This window comes from Nelumbo nucifera, chromosome 1 (assembly GCF_055504915.1).
Source record: "Nelumbo nucifera cultivar China Antique chromosome 1, China Antique-T2T, whole genome shotgun sequence".
Lineage (NCBI taxonomy): Eukaryota > Viridiplantae > Streptophyta > Magnoliopsida > Proteales > Nelumbonaceae > Nelumbo > Nelumbo nucifera.
In genome coordinates this window covers 84,564,055-84,583,005 of record NC_142649.1, presented here as the reverse complement: position 1 = coordinate 84,583,005, position 18,951 = coordinate 84,564,055, and the positions used below count along the sequence as shown (strand labels likewise).

The 18,951-nt window shown below is 39.1% G+C and overlaps 2 protein-coding genes across 2 annotated transcripts; both read left to right on the top strand.

Annotated features, from left to right (window-relative positions):
- LOC104599611 (uncharacterized) lies at positions 1 to 321 on the top strand. The gene has a single exon (XM_010262224.1). It carries the CDS (start codon positions 1 to 3, stop codon positions 319 to 321), a length of 321 nt encoding a protein of 106 aa, XP_010260526.1.
- A 6,727-nt stretch (positions 322 to 7,048) lies between these two features.
- On the top strand, positions 7,049 to 11,141 carry APE2 (Glucose-6-phosphate/phosphate translocator-like protein). The gene is made up of 12 exons (XM_010262031.3): positions 7,049 to 7,680; positions 7,772 to 7,846; positions 7,933 to 7,998; positions 8,113 to 8,191; positions 8,789 to 8,909; positions 9,022 to 9,117; positions 9,435 to 9,547; positions 9,631 to 9,708; positions 9,822 to 9,938; positions 10,074 to 10,173; positions 10,289 to 10,389; positions 10,767 to 11,141. The coding sequence occupies exons 1-12, from the start codon at positions 7,415 to 7,417 to the stop codon at positions 10,782 to 10,784; spliced, it is 1,230 nt and encodes a 409-aa protein (XP_010260333.1). The 5' UTR covers positions 7,049 to 7,414; the 3' UTR covers positions 10,785 to 11,141.
- Positions 11,142 to 18,951: the final 7,810 nt, after the last annotated feature.

Genomic DNA, 18,951 nt, shown 5'->3' with positions numbered 1-18,951 from the left:
ATGGAGGGTAAGGATGAACCTAGGGCTGAATGTAACTATTGTGGTAAAGACTACGCATGTGACACAAAAAATCATGGCACTAGTAACAAGTGGAGTCATTTGCAACAACAATGCATGAAATATCCCTATAGGGTTGATAAAAGGCAAAAGATATTATCTTTTGAGCCTAAAAATGAAGGAGGAGAATATGGTCTCACTATTGGTAAGCTAAAAGCAGTGACTTTAAGTGTTAAGGAAGCTAGAAAGGAGCTTGCTAAAATGGTTATAATTGATGAATTGCCTTTTAGGATTGTGGAGGGGGAAGGATTTAAGAACCACTGATGAATTGCCTTTTAGGATTGATGAACCGTATCACAGTTTCTAGAGATTGCATGAATTTTTCTTGAGGAGAAGATGAAATAGCAAAAAGTGATAAAAACTTAACGTATATGTCTTACCACTGATACTTGGTCATCAATCCAAAATTTAAATTATATGTGCTTGACAACACATTTGATTGATAGTGAATAGAATTTGAACAAAAAAATTTTAAACTTTAAGTTCCTAATCACAAGGGATAAACAATCGGTAAGATTATCGAGGATTGATTGCTAGAATGGGGCATTGATGGAATTTTTTCAATTACTGTTGATAATGCAAATTCTAATGATGATGCAATTAGATATTTAAAATGAAGAACTAGGGATTGGAAAGGCACCATCTTAGAACATGAATTCATGCATTTAAGATGTTTTGCTCATGTTGTGAATTTGATAGTGAAAAAAGGATTGGAAGACTTACATGAGTCTATTCTCAAAATACAAAATGCAGTAAGATATGTGAGATCATCTCCATCTAGGTTTCAAACTTTCAAAAGGTGTGTTGAGAAGGAGAAAATAGAAAATAAGAATCTTGTATGCCTTGATGTTGAGACTATGTGGAATTCTACCTATTTGATGTTGGAAGTTGCTGAAAATTTTGAAAGAGCTTTTGACCGGCTAGGTGACGATGACCCAAGATATCTCTTATACTTTGAAGGTGGTGATGAGGATGAAAATGAGGAGAGTGGAGGTGGGAATAGAAGAGGAAAAGGGAGAGGGAATAAGCATGTTGGGCCTCCTAATTATGATGATTGGGACAACGCCAGATGTTTTGTGAAGTTTCTAAAGCTTTTCTATAATGTAACATTGCGGTTTTTGGGGTCTCTTTATGTCACATCGAATGCATCTTTTCATACACTTGTGGCATTGCAAAGTAGGTTGGTTCGTTTGTCTAGAAGTGGAGACAGTCTCTTGAGTTCTATAGCAGAGCGCATGAAACAGAAATTTGATAAATATTGGGAGAACCTTGAAAATCTGAATTTCTTGTTATATGTTACCATTGTTTTGGATCCTTGTTACAAATTAAAATATGTGAAATTTTGTTTTGGTCAAATATATGATAGTTTGAGGGCTAGAGAGATGACTAAGAGAGTAGAGGAAACTCTTAATCGTTTATATTACCGTTATCATGATCATGAATGCAATTCAAATTTTAATGCTGGACATGAAGCATCAAGTTCAAGTAAAGCTTCTAATGAGATGGATTTTGATGATAATGAAGAGGATACATGAAGATTCTTAGCATCTCAATTTGCAAAACACTTAGAAAGTGAATCTGAGGTTGCAAGGTATTTGTTAGAGAGTTGTGAAAAGCCAAGTGATTCATTTGACATTTTGATTTGGTGGAAATGAATTTTCAAAAGTATCATATACTTTCTCAAATAGCAAGAGATGCCTTGGCCCTACCAATTTCTACAGTATATTCTGAATCGGCATTCAACACAAGTGGGCGTTTACTTGATCCATTTAGGAGTTCACTATTTCCAAAAATGGTGGAGGCTCTTATATGCGGCCAAGATTGGTTATGGTCCAAACCAATCCCAATTGATGTTCGAGAAGCTATGGATGAAGTGGAAAAATATGAAGAAATTGCATTAGGTAATATTTGTTATCTTGTGAATAAACTTTACTTCATGATATTATTTATAACTTATGTAATTTTTTGGATTACATATTAATATTTGTTTCTTTGTTTTAGAATTCTCAGGAACAAAGGAATAAGTGTAATTAAGTGATGATGATTGGTGTTTTGGTAAGACTTAATAATCTTTACAAGTGTAATTATTTTTTCTACAATTTAAAAGTTCATTTTCCAAGTAATGTGACAATCTAAAACAAACTTTTCTTGTTTGTTTCTTGACGGTTGAGCCATTAGCATGGCAGCATTTCTTCTTCAAACATGAAGTTCCAAAGCCCATTAGGCCACCTAGTTTTTGAATGGTTGCAAGCAACTTTGGATTAGTGATTAATGAACAACTTTTGTGATTAATTTTTCATTTAAATTTTATCATAGGAGATGGCTGAAATGATGTTCAATTTATGACTGTTTTTAAATCTTACTTGACACTTGTTTTTACATGAAGAATTTATTCTTTACTTGAATTGAATTCAGATTTGTCTTGGACTCTTGAACAGCAACTAAGTCACCACTAACTCTATTGGGAGGTCAAATAAATTTCCTTCTATGTCCTTTTTGTACAGGAGCAAAACTGATCACAGAGCTTGTCAGAATTTCCTGTTGGAAAGTTTTACTACTTTGGAATTCTTGGATAGGCAACTATTTCCCATTGATGTTTATAATGGTGGGTTTTGCTGCAATGGAGTTGTCTTTCTATGGTTCTCACTTTGACTTCTTCTCACTTGAATTTTCCAGTACTGCTTGTGATATAATGGTGTGCTTGGGATCTTAATGTTGTCTTGGTCTAGCTAACAACTGAGCTGGTCTGACGTCCATTTTTCACTCTTCTTGGAGCAGATCTTATCCATACACCCAGTCTACTCATCCTCTGCTTGTACCGGACAGAGGCCCAAGATTGGGAACTCATGTGCTGTTGTTTATAAGTTACTGAATTTAAATTGTATTGCGTGCAGAAACTGAACTTAGCTAAAGAAGCATGTTATTGTATACTTTGTTTAGTTGTTCATAATCCTTTGTGCAGTGCATACAAGTTGATATAATGTTTGAAATTCATGATTTCAGTTTTCTTGGTGAAACTAATCTCTAATCCCAGATGCTTATCAATTTGTCTTCTTTTTGTCGTCTTCATTTCTAGCGAGAATAAATTCTCAAACTGACAACCCAAACTTGCACTACACAGGAACATTGGGGGTGTTCCTGCTTCACAAAGTTATTGGTCTGTTTTCTCTTAATTTATGTGCTTTCCTTGCTGGACGATGTTGCTAGCTACTTCTCTGACACCCAATCTACCAATTTATTACCATGGTTGAACTTAGAGCTGAAACCGACTATGTCGGTTTTGCTTAACACAGGGTCGGTTTCGGTTTCAATTTCAAGTAACCCGACCAGGTTGGGTCGGTTGGATAAATTTCAATAAACCGACCCAACCCTACTTCAAAGACTATAGGGGTTATTATATGAGATAGCTCTTCCAACTCGTCAGGCTCTTGGGTAGTATAGAGGGAATTAAAATAATCTAGAAAAGTGTTAGCTATTTCTTTATACGAGGTTTTCCAGTTATTCTGATCATCTTTTGATACCCTCAATGATATTCCTTTTTCTTTTACAAAGAGTGCTCTTATGAAAGAAATTTGTATTTCTATCTCTTAGTTATAGCCAAGTTTTCCAAGAGTTTTGTCTCCAGTAACTTTCCAATTGCCAATTAGCCTTCTCATAATCCAAGTACAGGCCATGAAGATTTTGGAAGGACTTCGATTGTTCTACTTGTAAGATTTGATCTTCCAAACATTTTAGTTTGTCTCTAGGTTCCACAAAGGTTTTCTTCATCCATCCAATTAAATCCTTCTTCAAATTATCTAGCTTTTTGGTTAATCCGTAAGCTACATAGCCATTAGAGTGGAACTTCTAACTTTCTTCAATAACTTGTTGACAAGAGTTATCTGATAACCACATTTCAAAAAACCTAAAAAAGTTTAGTAAGGTTCTGAATTGGGGGATCTAAATTTAAAATGAGGGGATGATGATTAGAGCCCCATTTAGTTCCTAGAGAGAGGCATGCATTCAGAAAAAAGATCAAGCCACTCAAGAGAAACTACTACTTGATCTAAAGTTCGTTGAACATGACCCTTACTTCGTTTATTGGACCAGGAAATCCCACCACCTTGGATGTTTAATTCTAGCAGGTTAAGATCAAGAATTAGATTTCTATATTGCCTATAAGCCAAATTAGAGTTGTGGATAGAGGAGGAGGGTTCTAAAGCATCAAACAAGGCAGCCTCATTAAAATATCCTATTAATAAGAAGGGAATAGAAATTCACTGTAACTAATTATTTAAATTTCTCCAAAAGGAATTTTGATGATGTTTCACAGAAGGTCCATAAAGAAAACCTACTAACCAAGAAATTGAATTGGAATGTATTTCAAGAAAGACATACCTAGCTACAGACAACACAACTGACACTGCAATGCCCACTTTCCAAAATACTGCTAAACCGCTGACTCTCCCTTCAGGGGTGATAGTGACACAATTAAGATAACGTAACATCAAAGATAAACTATTAATTTTATTGTTAGGGATTTTTGTCTCACAAAGGAATAAAAAATCTGGATTAATTCTATGGACAAAATCCCTAAGACCTTAAACTGCCTTGGGGCCCAACCCCACGATAGCTCCAACTTAAAATTAACATCGATACTGGTGGGGCTGATAAGGGCCAGCCACCTTCGCCCATGGATAAATAAAGTAAGATGCGAAGAAAAAAGACCAAAATCTTACCGTATAATGATCCTCTGAGTCCCTATCAAACTCTCTATTGCCTATAAGATCAATAGGGACAATATGCTCTTCTAGAGATATTCCTGAAGACTCAGGCCTGTCGTAAATAGGGAGGTTAGGAGAGGAGTGATCTATCTCAAGATTGGCGATTAGATCCAACCTAGGCCTTTTGCCTCAGGAAGAAGAGGAGGGCCTAGGCATGTCATCCAAAAGTCGGTTTAGCAGATGTTGCGTGTTTGCAACTAAATTAAAGGTACTAGGAGAAACCCTTAGAGGAGCGGTCAAAGAAGATGGAATCATAAGACTTGGAGAAATCGAGGTATTAGTAGTTTGAATAGGAGTATGCTATTGGTTTGAGGGAGGTGGATTCGGGTTTGCTTCTGCATTAAGATTATCTGAAACCTGCGGAGAATGAGCTGGGAGATTCACAAAATTACTAAAAGAGGGACGTTTCCAGAAGTGTCTCATAGCATGCTCAGCCCAAAGCCAAGGCCCTGGTAGATTCATTAAACGCCTACTAAAAAACTGATCAAACAATCTACACGCAGTTTGAGGGAGAGGTTGAGAATAACGACGAAAGAGATGACCTAACACGTCCAGGGTAAGTCTTCATACCGATAGGTAATCCAGTTGTTGACATTGACAAAGAAACCTATCTTCAGAGGTTGCATCACAGACGGGGTGACCTTTGCTCGGATGTAGTTCTGGACTACCGAGATAAGACGAATATGACCTAGACGTTTAAAGAGAGGTCTACCGACTTCTACTGAAAGAGTTTCAAAATGAAGGTCATGAATCTGAGTTCAACTTCTTGAAGATTCCAAGCATATTGGGGACGCCTTGGCACCCACGGTTGCATCAGGACCCATTGCCCATTAAGAGTCCAAGGTCTGTTGTTTCTTACTCTATCGAAATCATCCGTGTACCAAAAATTAAGACGAAAATGACCCCGGTGAAAAGGAGTAAGTAACAGACAACTAGAATCTAGATTCCATAACTCATACAGCCCTTGGACCACCTCATCAAACTGGTCCGTAAGTCGGGGGAACAGACAACAGATAAGGGAAAGTTGCCAGTTCTCTTCAGTGTTTGGAGGGATAGAGGATTTCCATTACCCTGAAGCATATGTTGGAATGCTTCGTTCAAAGCGTTGATATTATCCATGAAGAAGATGAGGACAGAAAAGGTATTGAGAAACGGAAGAACCTACTGCAGGAAGGAACTAGAACTTCCAGAGGCAATCTGGATAAAGCGAAGAAGAAGAAGAAGAAAGGACAGCTAAAACCTTTAAAGTTATGTAGCTACTATGATCTTGGCTCAAAACTCCTATAAAATGTCCAACGACGTTCCAAATTGATCTACGGAATTAACAATGGTTCATTTTGGCAACTCTATAGCCGGCTCAACCGGGCCTGGTAACAATTTGTCCAGAACAGAAAAAGAAAACCCTAGTTTTAGCCCAGGCATCTCCTTGTGGGACCCCTTTAATGGTGGTTCAACCTAATGTGTAATATGGACATGTGGGCATGGGTAGTTGTTACTCCAAATAACAAGTTGGGCCTAGCTTGAAACCCAATGCCAAGGCCCACTAGATGTGCCTCCTCGGCTCATTGCTCCCAAATGCATTTCACCACGACTGAAATATCAGCCATTTTCCTTTTCCCCGTTACCCTCGTGACCACAAGTTAGAGAGAGAGAGAGATAAAGTCGTTAAAAAGAGGTTATAAGAGAGAGATGGAGAGAGATAAGAGTTGTTGAAAGGAAAGAAGAGGAGAGGGAGGCGACGATTGGACAAAGACAAGTGCGCTCTCTTACACCTTTCCTTGAGGATAAGGAAATGCTTAAGCACTCCCTCTCATATCGTCTCCTTCTACAGTGCTTCCCAAACAAATCGGATTTGGTACTCTCAACTTCTCAAGATCGTTGCTCATACTGTACGAATCCGTTCGTACAGTTAGTTCCTTGCGACAGCTTTGCATTAGAAATATCTCACCATTAAAAAAAATATACAAGTACTGAGATATTCCCAATGTAGGGCTGTAAAAAGGCTATGAAAACTGTGTGAACTTGGTCTTGCAATCACTGAATCCGATCTCTTTTCCAAATAGCTGGCTCAATGAGAGCCACGCCAGTAATAAACTTTCACACTCTGGTATCTCTCCAACTACCATTGTATACTGTCCCCGGCATTCTCTGCCTTAGATTGTCTGACCACAGTCCGTGATACCATGTCCACATGCTTTTTCTGGGGTGGACTCGTTACGGCGCATCTCAATCCAGAGTGGACAACCTTTCGAGACCGATACATCGGGCTTCTCGTCTGAGAGTCGAGACCCGATTCAGTCCTCACAAAATTTGTTTTCACAACATTCTCACAATAATTACAGCCCTGTATTTGGGATATCTCTACGCATTTTTTTTATTTATAGAGAGATGTTCCCAATGCACGGTTGAGAAAGTCTGTGAGCACGGTTTAAGCACAATTTTGTGTGTACTGATTCCGAATTCCTGAGAGCCACCAAATTTGTGTGAGTACCTCCCTCACTCCCTGATGCAGTATAATAAGAGGTGGATATTTGCAAACAAAATTATTGCTCGTCTCCTCTCTTTCTCTCTGTTTTCGAAGACAAAGAGATAGAATGGAGTCCAGAGTTCTGTCCGGCACCACCTCCATTTCGGGCCTCACTCAGTTGAGAAAACCTACGAGGGATAATGCTTTCTTCGTCCCTACGAGGACCTTCGGAGCCGTTGCTGATGGTGGAAACCTCATCTGGGGTAGACAGCTCCGACCCAATTTGGTCCTACAGATGTCACCGGCTGCATCTCGAGTTCCGGCTGCGAAACGGGATATTCTGAAGCCCTGTCTCGCAGCCGCCTCGTCTCCGGCTGAAGGTGACTCCGCCGGGTGAGGTCCTTTTCCTCCGTTTCGACTTGGCTGCCGGAATGTATAAGAAATCTGACTAGTTCTATGACCCATTGTCTGTTTCCTCTTTCAGCGAAGGCAAAGTCGCTCCGGTTGGATTTGCGGATAAATATCCGGCTCTGGTTACTGGGTTCTTCTTCTTCATGTGGTAAATGAACTGCATTCTCTAAATCGCGCCTTGGAGTACTGAACATAGTCACGAACACAGAGCTCTTAGTTTTTCTGTATTTACAGGTATTTTTTGAACGTAATATTCAACATAATCAACAAGAAGATCTACAACTACTTCCCTTATCCTTAGTAAGATTCTAGCCTCTTCTCTATCATTCTTCTTTTTGTATTCTGGTTATTCAGCGCAACTTAGCGTAACCGTAACTGTGGTGAATTAATCTGATTGTTTTCTGGGGTGAGCAGTTTTGTATCGGTGGTTCATTTGCTTGTTGGAGTCGTTTACTGTTTGGTGAGCTGGGCTGTGGGTCTCCCTAAGCGTGCTGTAAGTGAACTTTCCTCTTGTCACCATTCGTTAACGCTTAACTCTCGTTTGAATTTAACATCATAATCCATAAGGCGGAATCCTTATTTCCCTATTTTGTATTGATTGGTAAAAGAAAAGGTACTGATACTGATTGATCCGAAGAGTCAATTCTGATAATCTGACATGTTGCTTATATCATTGTTAGTTAGGCATATATAGACAATATAAATGGATCATACTTTACAAACAAATCGTAGAATGTATATAGATCAAGGCCATTCAATTTGATTATCACATGATTTAGTTGTCATTTGATCAATAACAATCTGCAATAAAAAAACATGGATCACTCACTGTTTAGAAAAGGAAAAGGAGGGAGGCTGATTGATCAAAAAGTTCAGTCATCAAAATACTGGGTTAGTTGATTTTTAATAAGTGTTTTATACATTATATTTAACGTTTTCATGTCCTGTATCTTGTCATGCTTACAATGCTAATCTACCATACGTTCATACATGGCTGTATATGGGCGGAGACCTTATAATGTCACTGTGTCATGTTATGGTTATTGTATTATTCGTTCTGAGTTGATTTGTGTAATGCCATTTTCTGTAGCCTATCGACTCAAACCTCCTGAAGTTGCTCATCCCCGTTGCAGTTTGCCATGCCCTAGGCCATGTCACTAGTAATGTATCTTTTGCTGCAGTTGCTGTCTCTTTTACCCATACAATCAAAGGTACAATATATGTATCCCAGTTTTATTTTCTTGTCAGTTTCTCGAACATATACAGAGACAAGATACTCACTGCCCTGTTTCTCCTCTGATCTTCTTTTTCATTTCGGATCAGCTCTGGAGCCTTTCTTCAATGCAGCTGCTTCTCAATTCATACTTGGACAGTCGATACCACTGTCACTTTGGCTATCACTAGCTCCTGTTGTTATTGGTAAGTTATCCCTCTTACCTAATGTAGTATGGGCATCTTTGTTGTTACATGAATACCAGAGCATATCTTAATGAAGAAGTTAACCACTGGTTCCAGTATATCTAGGATATATACGCTTAGTTGTCATGTTAATTGGTCATTTTATGTTTGCTTCCTTGACTTCAATGTGAACTAATGTACTGAAAATGGACTACATAAAACAAACTAGAAACAGATTCATGGTTATGGTTTAGACTGTTCTTGGAACAAATTTTACATGTATTATATGACCCCCTTCTTCCGCATCAATTTTTTTTGAAAACTAAATCACTGTTCAGGTGTGTCGATGGCATCATTGACTGAGTTGTCGTTCAACTGGACGGGATTCGTTAGTGCTATGATTTCTAACATCTCTTTCACTTACAGGAGCATATATTCAAAGAAAGCCATGGTTTGTTTTCCAAATTCATTTTCTTTATGAATAAGTCAAGCTTCTCTTTAGAAATTCTCTGATAGTTGCTCCTGTACTTGCAGACTGACATGGATAGTACCAATGTCTATGCCTACATTTCCATCATTGCTCTTTTTGTCTGTATTCCACCAGCAATCTTTGTGAGTAGAACTTAAGTCCACCTTGAAATCCATGAAGAGTTCAACCTTGCAAAGCGGACTTTTTAATCAAATCTCTCTCCCCTTTTATATCTACTTCATTTCTGTTTTCACAGATTGAGGGACCTCAACTGATGAAGTATGGATTTAGTGATGCAATTGCTAAAGTTGGTCTCACGAAGTTTATCTCAGATCTCTTTTGGGTGGGCTTGTTCTACCACCTATACAATCAGGTAATTTGTCTATAACTGTCAAGTAACTTACTACCCTTTTATTCCTCTAATTTTAAATAAGATATGGTACAAAATGTAGTAGTTGTTAGTTGCAAATGATGATGATTGTGATTTAAATTTGCTTCTTGATCTCAGCTGGCAACAAATACCCTAGAGAGAGTGGCACCTCTTACTCATGCAGTTGGCAATGTGTTGAAGCGTGTCTTCGTGATTGGCTTCTCGATCTTGATCTTTGGTGAGAAATTTCTAACAACCGGCTTTTTATGTTCCTAATTTTTTAACTTCTTTATTAGATATTTAGTTTATCTTCACATACAAAAACAATACTTCTAACATTTTTCTGCACGCAGGTAACAAGATTTCAACACAAACAGGCATTGGAACTTCCATTGCAATAGCTGGAGTGGCAATCTACTCATACATCAAGGCCAAGATGGAAGAAGAGAAACGAGTGAGTTGCCTGGAAAAATATATTCATATGCATATTATCAACTAAGCAGTGTTTCTTTGAAAAGCAAAAATAAATAATATCAATTCAGATAGATAAATATCTTTTTCTCCTATCATAGTTTCTTTAATTACAATCCAGAAGACAATCTGTCTACTATCTCTATCAACAGATGTTAATATACATGCCCATTGATCCTGAGACTATAAACCATCTTCCCTCCTGGCCTCAGTCTTCCACTTTTTTAGTGCAGTGACCCATCCAAGATAAGCCTTGTGATTGCATGGCCTTAATAAATGTCTGATTTTCTAGAAATGCCTATATTGGATTTTCCTAGATGAAGTCCATACGTCTAATGCATATTATGAATTATTTTGCAGCAAATGAAAACTGCATGAGATGGAAGGAGACATGAAAATGGAGGAAGAGTCAATCTTCTGGTTTAGACCTTGATGGTGCTGAAAAGAAAATATGATTTAATCAAGATCCTCCAACTTGTGAAGAACCATGTTCTTTTCTTTTCTTTTTTTTTTCTTTTTTGATCAATTTCCTGTCACGTGGAGTACAAACCATTTCTAGTTTGCCATCATCTTCTGTTGACTGAAAAAATAATGTTTCACTATGCTTTTGTTTATAAAGCATTCATCTTTTGGTCAGAATCTATGAAGGGAGGTGTATGCATGGGAAGGAAAATGTGAATAGTACATATTATCAAGGAAGGTGTACCATGAGACTGCATGGTTAGTTGCTCTGCATTTCCATGTTGCTTTTCTTGTTTCTAAACGCTTATTTGCTTTCTTATATATCTAGTATATAAACTACTGCAAAGCAATTCAGAGTCCAAAACTCAAAATTGCATGCACTGATCAAGTATATATATGTCTGATTATAGAACATCAAAGTCTAACTTGTCTTGCCTGATTAACGGTCTCTTGGGCAGAAAAAAGAAATAAATTAAACTATAGAATAAGTTCATCTAGAATAAGTTTTAGATAATCAAATTCAATGTAGTAAAAGATTCTGTAAAGATAGATTCATGTTAATTTTTAGGTAAATGATACTGCAATTTGTGTTTCTCTTGTTGCCACTTACCACTGAAGAATCACTCTCTTTGAAGTTTATGAGAATGTAATAATTCTATTTGTTGTATCAAAAGGGTAAACCAGCTGTCATCTGCCAAGCGTGAAATGCCGGTTTGAGTCTAAGAGTGGCCACTTTGTACGAAAAAATGCCAGAAATTAGAACCATATCTATATCTAGTCCATTCCTCCCAAGACCCCAGATCGGGTAATGGCCTTTTCATCTTGTATCAAGAGAAACTATGATTATAGCATTTTCCAATTTTTAACATAAAAGGTTTTCTTTTTTTGGTAGGCCAAGCCCAAATTCCATTGTCATTAGACACTCAATTGCATCCAGCCAATAGCTTTGTGACAACATTAACCACTTGAACTTGTTAATTCCTAATTTATGTGCTCGCAAATATGCAAAAATATTTCCATTTTAATGGTTTTCAATGATCAGAGATGGCTCTACTTGTAGCTCACCAGCAGTTTCATTTACAAAATCCTAATAACAAGGGAAGAATTTTAAAAAGTTGGAGCAGAAATAGATGAGAAATTGAAGCAAAGAAGATTATTAATGGAGGCTTTCAGAAGGCAAAGTAAAGAGTGTGATTCCAAACTTTGGCTGTTGGGGCCAACACCCGACAGCAAAGCTGTTTGAGAACATTTTTGGGAATGCCACGTTACCATGAGGGGTAAAATAGAAATTGCTCCCTAGCAAAATGATTTCAAGCCCCCCACCCCCACACACACACCCTCACAAAAGAAAACCCCCTAAAACCTGTATGATAAAAACCCAACAGACATAGTATACGTCATCATTCTCTCTACTCTTTGACAAAACTGCACTAAAACGTCACTACTCGGACATGATCCATGTCAGCAATTATTTAATATATTGGCATAAATAGCCCCATTAATGGGTGTTTTTTTTTTTACGCCATTGACAATGTTTTCAAACACTATATATATATATATATATATATATATATATATATATATCTGCAATAAAAAAGGGAAAATTCCTGATAGGTATCTTGTACTTTAGGCCAAGTGCCAATTTAGTGCCCAAATTTTAAAATGTGCCAATCTAGTATTCGAACTTTCAATTTACGACGATTTAGTACTTGGCGTTTACCAAAATACACAGGTTTTGAAAAAGACTCTCACACCTAATACGGTGAGTGGGGGCTGTATTTATAATAGTACAATTAGAGTTCAATTACAAAACAAATTGTAGAAATGATAATAAGGAGAGAGGATATGATAATGTGATAACAAGGGAGAGAAATAAACATGAAATACATAAAATATATCCTAACAACTAAGGTGTATGTGGACTGCTGGAAGACTTATCATTATCACCCCCCTCAAGGTGGACGTGGGAGAAGACACGTTCAGCTTGTGTCGAAGCGAAGTAAAGCGAGGGGTGCCAAGGGGTTTTGTCATTATGTCAGCAAGTTGATTATGCGAGGAGAGAAACTAGACATGAAGTAGCTTTTTGGAGACTTGAACACGAACAAAATGAACATTGATCCCAACATGCTTGGTACGGGCATGGAGGACTGGGTTAGCGGAGAGGTACGTAGCACCAAGGTTGTCACACCAAAGGATCGGGGTGCTGGTTGAGGGAATGGCAAGTTCTTTGAGAAGGAATTGAATCCACAACAATTCGGTAGTGGCAACAGCAACACTTTGGTACTCGGCTTCAGTGTTGGAGCGCGAGACAATGGGTTGCTTTTTGGATGACCATGAGATGAGGTTATTGCCAAAGAAAATGCAGTAGCAACCTTGGGATTTGCAATCATCCGGGCAACCGGCCTAGTCAGCATCTGTAAAAGCATGAAGATGAGGAGAGTGAGACAGTGTAATACAAAGACCAAAATGAATGGTATCCTTGAGGTAGCGCAAGATGCGCTTGACGGCTTGCCAATGTTCAGTAGTGGGTGCACTGATGAAATGGCAAGCTTTGTTAACACAAAAGGCTATATCAGGCCTGGTGAAAGAGAGATATTGAAGAGCACCAACTGTACTTCTGTACTCAGCAGGATTTGGAAGTGGGTCACCTGTAAACCTGGCAAAAAGTTGATCCAACCCACGAACCCGATCCAATTCAACCCGAAAAAACAGGGTTAGGGTCTCATATTTCACTACTCGAATGTGAAAATGACCTGACCTGAAACCCGCTGACCCGATTGTCAAGTCTAATTGGATTATTTATGCATTGTTAGAAGTTTCCACTCTTTAATTTTTTCTATTTAGTCTTTGCTTTTTATTGTTCTCTTTAAATTGTTAAATGTTCAAGTTTTTTATTTTATATTTGGAATTTTAAGGTTAATTCTTTTAATTTTGACATTTTTCATGTAATTCTTTTTTTTTTTTAATTTCAATTATTTTTTGGGATGACCCCAATTGACCCATGGATCAACCCTAACCCGAACATTTAGGGTTAGGGCCTAGCATTTGATAACCCAATCTGACCCGAAATCAACCCGAAGTACCTTGACCCAACCCAAACCTGACCCACCCAACCCAATTGCCAGGTCTAGTCACCTGAATGTTTGGACAATTTGCAAGAAGCGCTCATGGGAGTAGGGGCGGGCTTCACATCCTCAAGGTGGAGACGCTACAGAAGGTCAACAGTATAGCGTTGTTGGGAAAGAAATAGTCGTGTGGGTTGGCAAATTGCTTCAACAGCAAGGAAAAAGTGCAGTGGCCCATGTCCTGAACAACAAAGGCTGAGCCCATTCGAGTGATGAGAGAGAAGATAGTAGCTGGACTGGAACTTGTCACTATAATATCATCAACATAAATGAGAAAAAGAAGAGAAAAGTGAGGTGTGTGCTTAATAAGCAGTGAAGTATTAGCTTTGGAGCAAGAGAAGCCATCATTAAGAAGAAAAGTACTTAATTTTTTATACCAAGCGTGGGGGGCTTTCTTGAGCCAATAAAGCGATTTGCATAGTAAGCAAATGTGATCGGGCTTGGTGGGGTCACAGAACCCCGACGGCTAAGCCATGTAAATGGTCTCAGAGATTTCCCCATTCAAAAAGGCATTCTGAATGTCTAGTTGGTGTAAAGACTATCCATGGGACAAAATGAGGCGAATGGTGACGGGCTTAATTACTGGACTGAAGGTCATAGTGTAGTCTACGCCCTCTTGTTGTGTAAATCCCTTTTCAGTGAGACGGGCCTTAAACTGGGAGATGCTACCATCGGGATTTTGTTTTACACGAAAAACCCATTTACACCTGACAATGTTGGAATTGGGGGGTGGGGGAACCAAGTCCTAAGTATGATTGCGCAAGAGCGCTGCATACTGTTCAGTCATGGCAGATTTCCAATTGGGGTTAGAGAGAGCTTTGGAGAGGCAAGAGGGCTCAGAGGTGAGGTCAGGGAGGGGGTGACGACTAGTAGAGAAGACCTTGGGCTTGAAAATGCCATTTTTGGAACAAGTCACCATGGGGTGAGTGGACTGATGAGGAGGTATGGGAATGGGCTGGGAGGGAGTAGGAGAAAGAAAAGTGTGATCAACGTGAGGTGGGCTCATTGAAGTTATTAAAGTTGAGGTGGTGGGCCCATTAGGAGGAGGCATGTGCAATGCTTGGTTGGATGGGCCCGGTGGGCCTAGTGGAAAAGATATGGGGGCTGGTTTTGTCAGTGGTTCTTGGTTAAGGAATTCAGGAAGGTGGTTGGAGAGGGATGGGCCCGTAGTGGGAAGGGAGCTCACAGCACTTGGACTGAGAGAGGGAGATCGTGGGCCCGGCATGATATGGGGAGAGAGAGGGTCTAGAGGCAGCACGGGACTGTTAAGAACAGGGGGGAGGCCAATAGAAGGTTCAGTGGTATCGGTTCTGGTAGGAGTTGGACAAGAGGGTTGTTTAGAAAAAGGAAAAGCATCTTCATTGAAGACGACATGCCGGGAAATAAAAATGCGGCCAGAGGGTATATGAAGGCACTTGTAACCATGATGGGCTCTACTATACCCCGAAAAGACACATGATTTGGAGCGGTAAGCAAAGTTGTGATTATTGTAGTCCCGTAGACATGGGAAACATTCACATCCGAAGACTTTCAACCATGACAAATTAGGTTTGGAGTGAAAGAGGGCTGGCTTCCCATGGTGAGTGGTACCCTAACACGGTTGTGGGTAAGCGGTTCAAACTTCAAAAGATAGGCAGCAGTGTCAAAGGCATCCCACCAGTAGGTTAAAGGGACAGAAGCGTGGGCTAGAAGTGTGAGGCCCATGTCAACAATGGATCTGTGACGGCGTTCAACAGTGCCATTTTTGTGCAGATGTGTGTGGACAAGTCAACCTATGAACAATTCCATGTTGGAGAAGAAAGGGCTTAAAACTACGAAATTCTCCACCATCATCAGTTCGGAGAGCCTTGATGGATGAATTTAAAAGTTTCTCAATCATAGTTCTAAAATTAACAAAAGCATCAAATGCATCAGATTTCATATGCAAAGTGAACTTAGTAAAATCATCAACAAATGAAATGTAATACTTAAAACCATGAGAAGAAATCGGGGCTGGTCCCCATAAATGAAAGAGGTTCAGAAGAAGAATGTTTTCTAGAAACAAAAGGCAATTTATGATTCTTGCCCAATTGTTAAGATGAACAAAAGGCTAAGGATTTATTCGAAAAGAGAGGCAACTGACATGGCACACAATATGCGGGCTAGGATGCCCAAGCCTATAGTGCCACGTGTCAGCACTGCAACGTTCCCCTATGAAAGCAAAATTAGAACTGAGTTGAGGAAGTCCTCTTGGATCTAGCTGATAAAGACCATTCTTATTCCACCCGTGGAGCAAAATCTTCTTGGACTGGGAATCCTTTACAACAAAAAAGTTTTTTTAGCATGAAACTCAAAAAAGACATCATTATCATGGCAAAATTGCCCAATTGAAAGTAAATTTTTGGTAATTAAAGGAACATGAAGAACATTTTTCAAAATCAAGGGACGAGTGGGGTTGGGAATGAGTGTAGAACCAGTGTGGTGGATTGACAAACCTGTCCCATTGCCCATTTTGATCTGATCAGTGCCCGTATACTCGGAATGTAGCTTTAAGTTGTTCTAATTGGCAATGAGATGATTTGTAGCTCCGGAGTCCGGATACCACAGAGAATGATCAGTAGAGGAGTTGGAGGATGTTGTATAGGATGATTTGGATCCTTCTCCATTCTTCGCATAACGAAAGTAGCAATTTACTGCAGTGTGATTTTTGCGCTTGCAAATTTGACATGGGCCTGATGGTTGGCCATTATTAGGACCATTGGTCCCTTTTTTGGAATAATTTTCTTGACCATGTTCCCGTGGAGGGTTGGGTCGTCCATATTGAGAGGACTGATTTGGGGAGACACAGGACTTATTGTTATTATTGTTGTTGGGCCCACGAAAGGTTGTATTGGCACTAAATGGACCGGATTCGAATCCAAGTTTAAAATACTCCTTCCGGTGTTCATGATTTAACAACATTCCATTGAGTTCCTCGGTGGACAATTCATCAGAACGAGTGCTTACTGATGTGACAAATGCCTCATAGTCAGGTCCTAGACCCATCAATATTTGAAGATTAAGATCAAATTCAGATATAGGAGAACCAACAACACCGAAGCTGTCAGTCAATATTTGGCTTTCTGGAGATAATCAGCCATAGATAGCGTATCTTTTCTGAGATGTTGTAACTCAAATGGCAGTTGCATCACTCGGACCCATGATTTGGAGGCAAAGTGTTTTTCCAATGATTTCCATAGCATTGCTGAAGAGGTGCACCCAATTACTTGGCCAAGTACAGCTTTTGTTAATGTTGACAAAAGCCAACTTAGTAAGAGGGCATCCTGCTTTTCCCATGTGGTAAATGCTAGGTTGTGAATATTGTTGGAACTAGTCCCTGACTCTTCACTATTGGTGGTGACGGTGAGATATTTGGTTGGGCATGGGATTGACCCATCTACATATCCAAGTAATCCGGTCCCTTTGAGAGCTTGAAAGATTTGAGAGTTCCAAGTAGATAGTTGTTTCTAGCTAGATTCACTGTGACGAGATGAGTGAGGTTTACATTGGATAGCCCTGGATTTTGGTTTTGGGTTTTGAAATTTTGAGTAGTGGTGGCGGTGCTGCTACTTGACATGGTTGGACCGAGGTTTTGCTTTGATACCATACCAAAGTACACCGGTTTTGAAAAAGACTCTCACACCAAATACGGTGAGTGAGGGTTGTATTTATAATAGTACAATTAGAGTTCAATTACAAAACAAATTGTAAAAATGATAAGAAGGAGAGAGGATATGATAATGTGATAACAAGGGAGAGAGATAGACATGAAATACATAAAAGTATATCCTAACAACTAAGGTGTACATGGACTGCTGGAACACTTATCGTTATCAGCATTAATTCATCATTAAGTGTCATGGAAAAAGACACAAATGCCCTTTAAGTGTCATCTAATTTTCTTTATCAACCTTCTGTTTATAAAGCACAATGATCCCAACTTTCCACGAACCAAACCAAACACAAAGCATAAGAATTCAAATATATGAAAGCAGAAGAACAGGATAAAGTCGAAGCCTTGTCGCTTTCTGATCTACCGGCTATGGAAATCAAGAGAGAGAAGCATTAAGTGAAGAAATTAAAGCTCTTGAAGCCGAAGAGGACTTCGAGTTAGGTTCATGGGGTGCCTCTCTTTTGACAAAATCAGAAATGTGTGCAGCTGACGACGTATTCTTTCAGGGCCAGATCCTACCTTTACGACTCTCAGTTAGCTCTGATAGTGGGTTGGCTGGGTTCCGTTAAGATAGTCAGAATTTTATTCATTGCGGTTTGAGGTCAGAGTCCTTGAAGCATAGTTTTTCTTGTGGTTTCACCAGCATAAGCAGTAGAAGCAGCAGTTGCAGAAGCCACAACTCGCCGAGTAGCAACTCCATCAATGCCACCAAATACAAGCCAAGAGTGAAGAACCATTTTCATACCCACCCTTGCCCAAAACCCCAGTTGTGGTATTGAGTTAGACGTCCTAAAGCGTCGGAACAGAAACAAGAGTTGTAACAGCAGGAGCAATCATAATACCAAGAATGGTACCTGTGGTGGTAGAAGTAGTCCTGATGAGGCCAAAATAGAGAAGAAAAGCCTGCCCCTTGTAAATTCAAGGAATGGTACCTTCAGCTCTACAAATTTTCCCTTTGATTTACAGAGGAAACTGTAGAATTTGGATTCGTATACGTTTTGCTGTTGGAAAACTTTGGCTTGTTGGCCTTGTTTGTAGTTCTTTTCATGCTACAGTCAAGGATTTTTAATGAAGAAAAGCTCATTCATTTTTTGTTCTTGTTTGCTGAAATTTAGTTTCGAACTCAAAGAGTAAAGACGATTATACTTGAATTTTGGAATGGAAATTTGTTGTTAAGAGTCCGATACATTATTTGGTCTCCTATTACCGTTTCAATCATATAACTAGAACTGTCGAGTTTCTGAAGATATTGATGGAGATGGAGGTC

What these genes read in the sequence shown, in the direction of transcription:
- LOC104599611 (XM_010262224.1), top strand. Translation starts at nt 1, where the DNA reads ATGGAGGGTAAGGATGAACCTAGGGCTGAATGTAACTATTGTGGTAAA.
- APE2 (XM_010262031.3), top strand. Translation starts at nt 7,415, where the DNA reads ATGGAGTCCAGAGTTCTGTCCGGCACCACCTCCATTTCGGGCCTCACT. An exon ending in GCTGAAGGTGACTCCGCCGG is followed by an intron (nt 7,681 to 7,771) that starts GTGAGGTCCTTT and finishes TTCCTCTTTCAG; the next exon opens with CGAAGGCAAAGTCGCTCCGG. An exon ending in ACTAGCTCCTGTTGTTATTG is followed by an intron (nt 9,118 to 9,434) that starts GTAAGTTATCCC and finishes ATCACTGTTCAG; the next exon opens with GTGTGTCGATGGCATCATTG.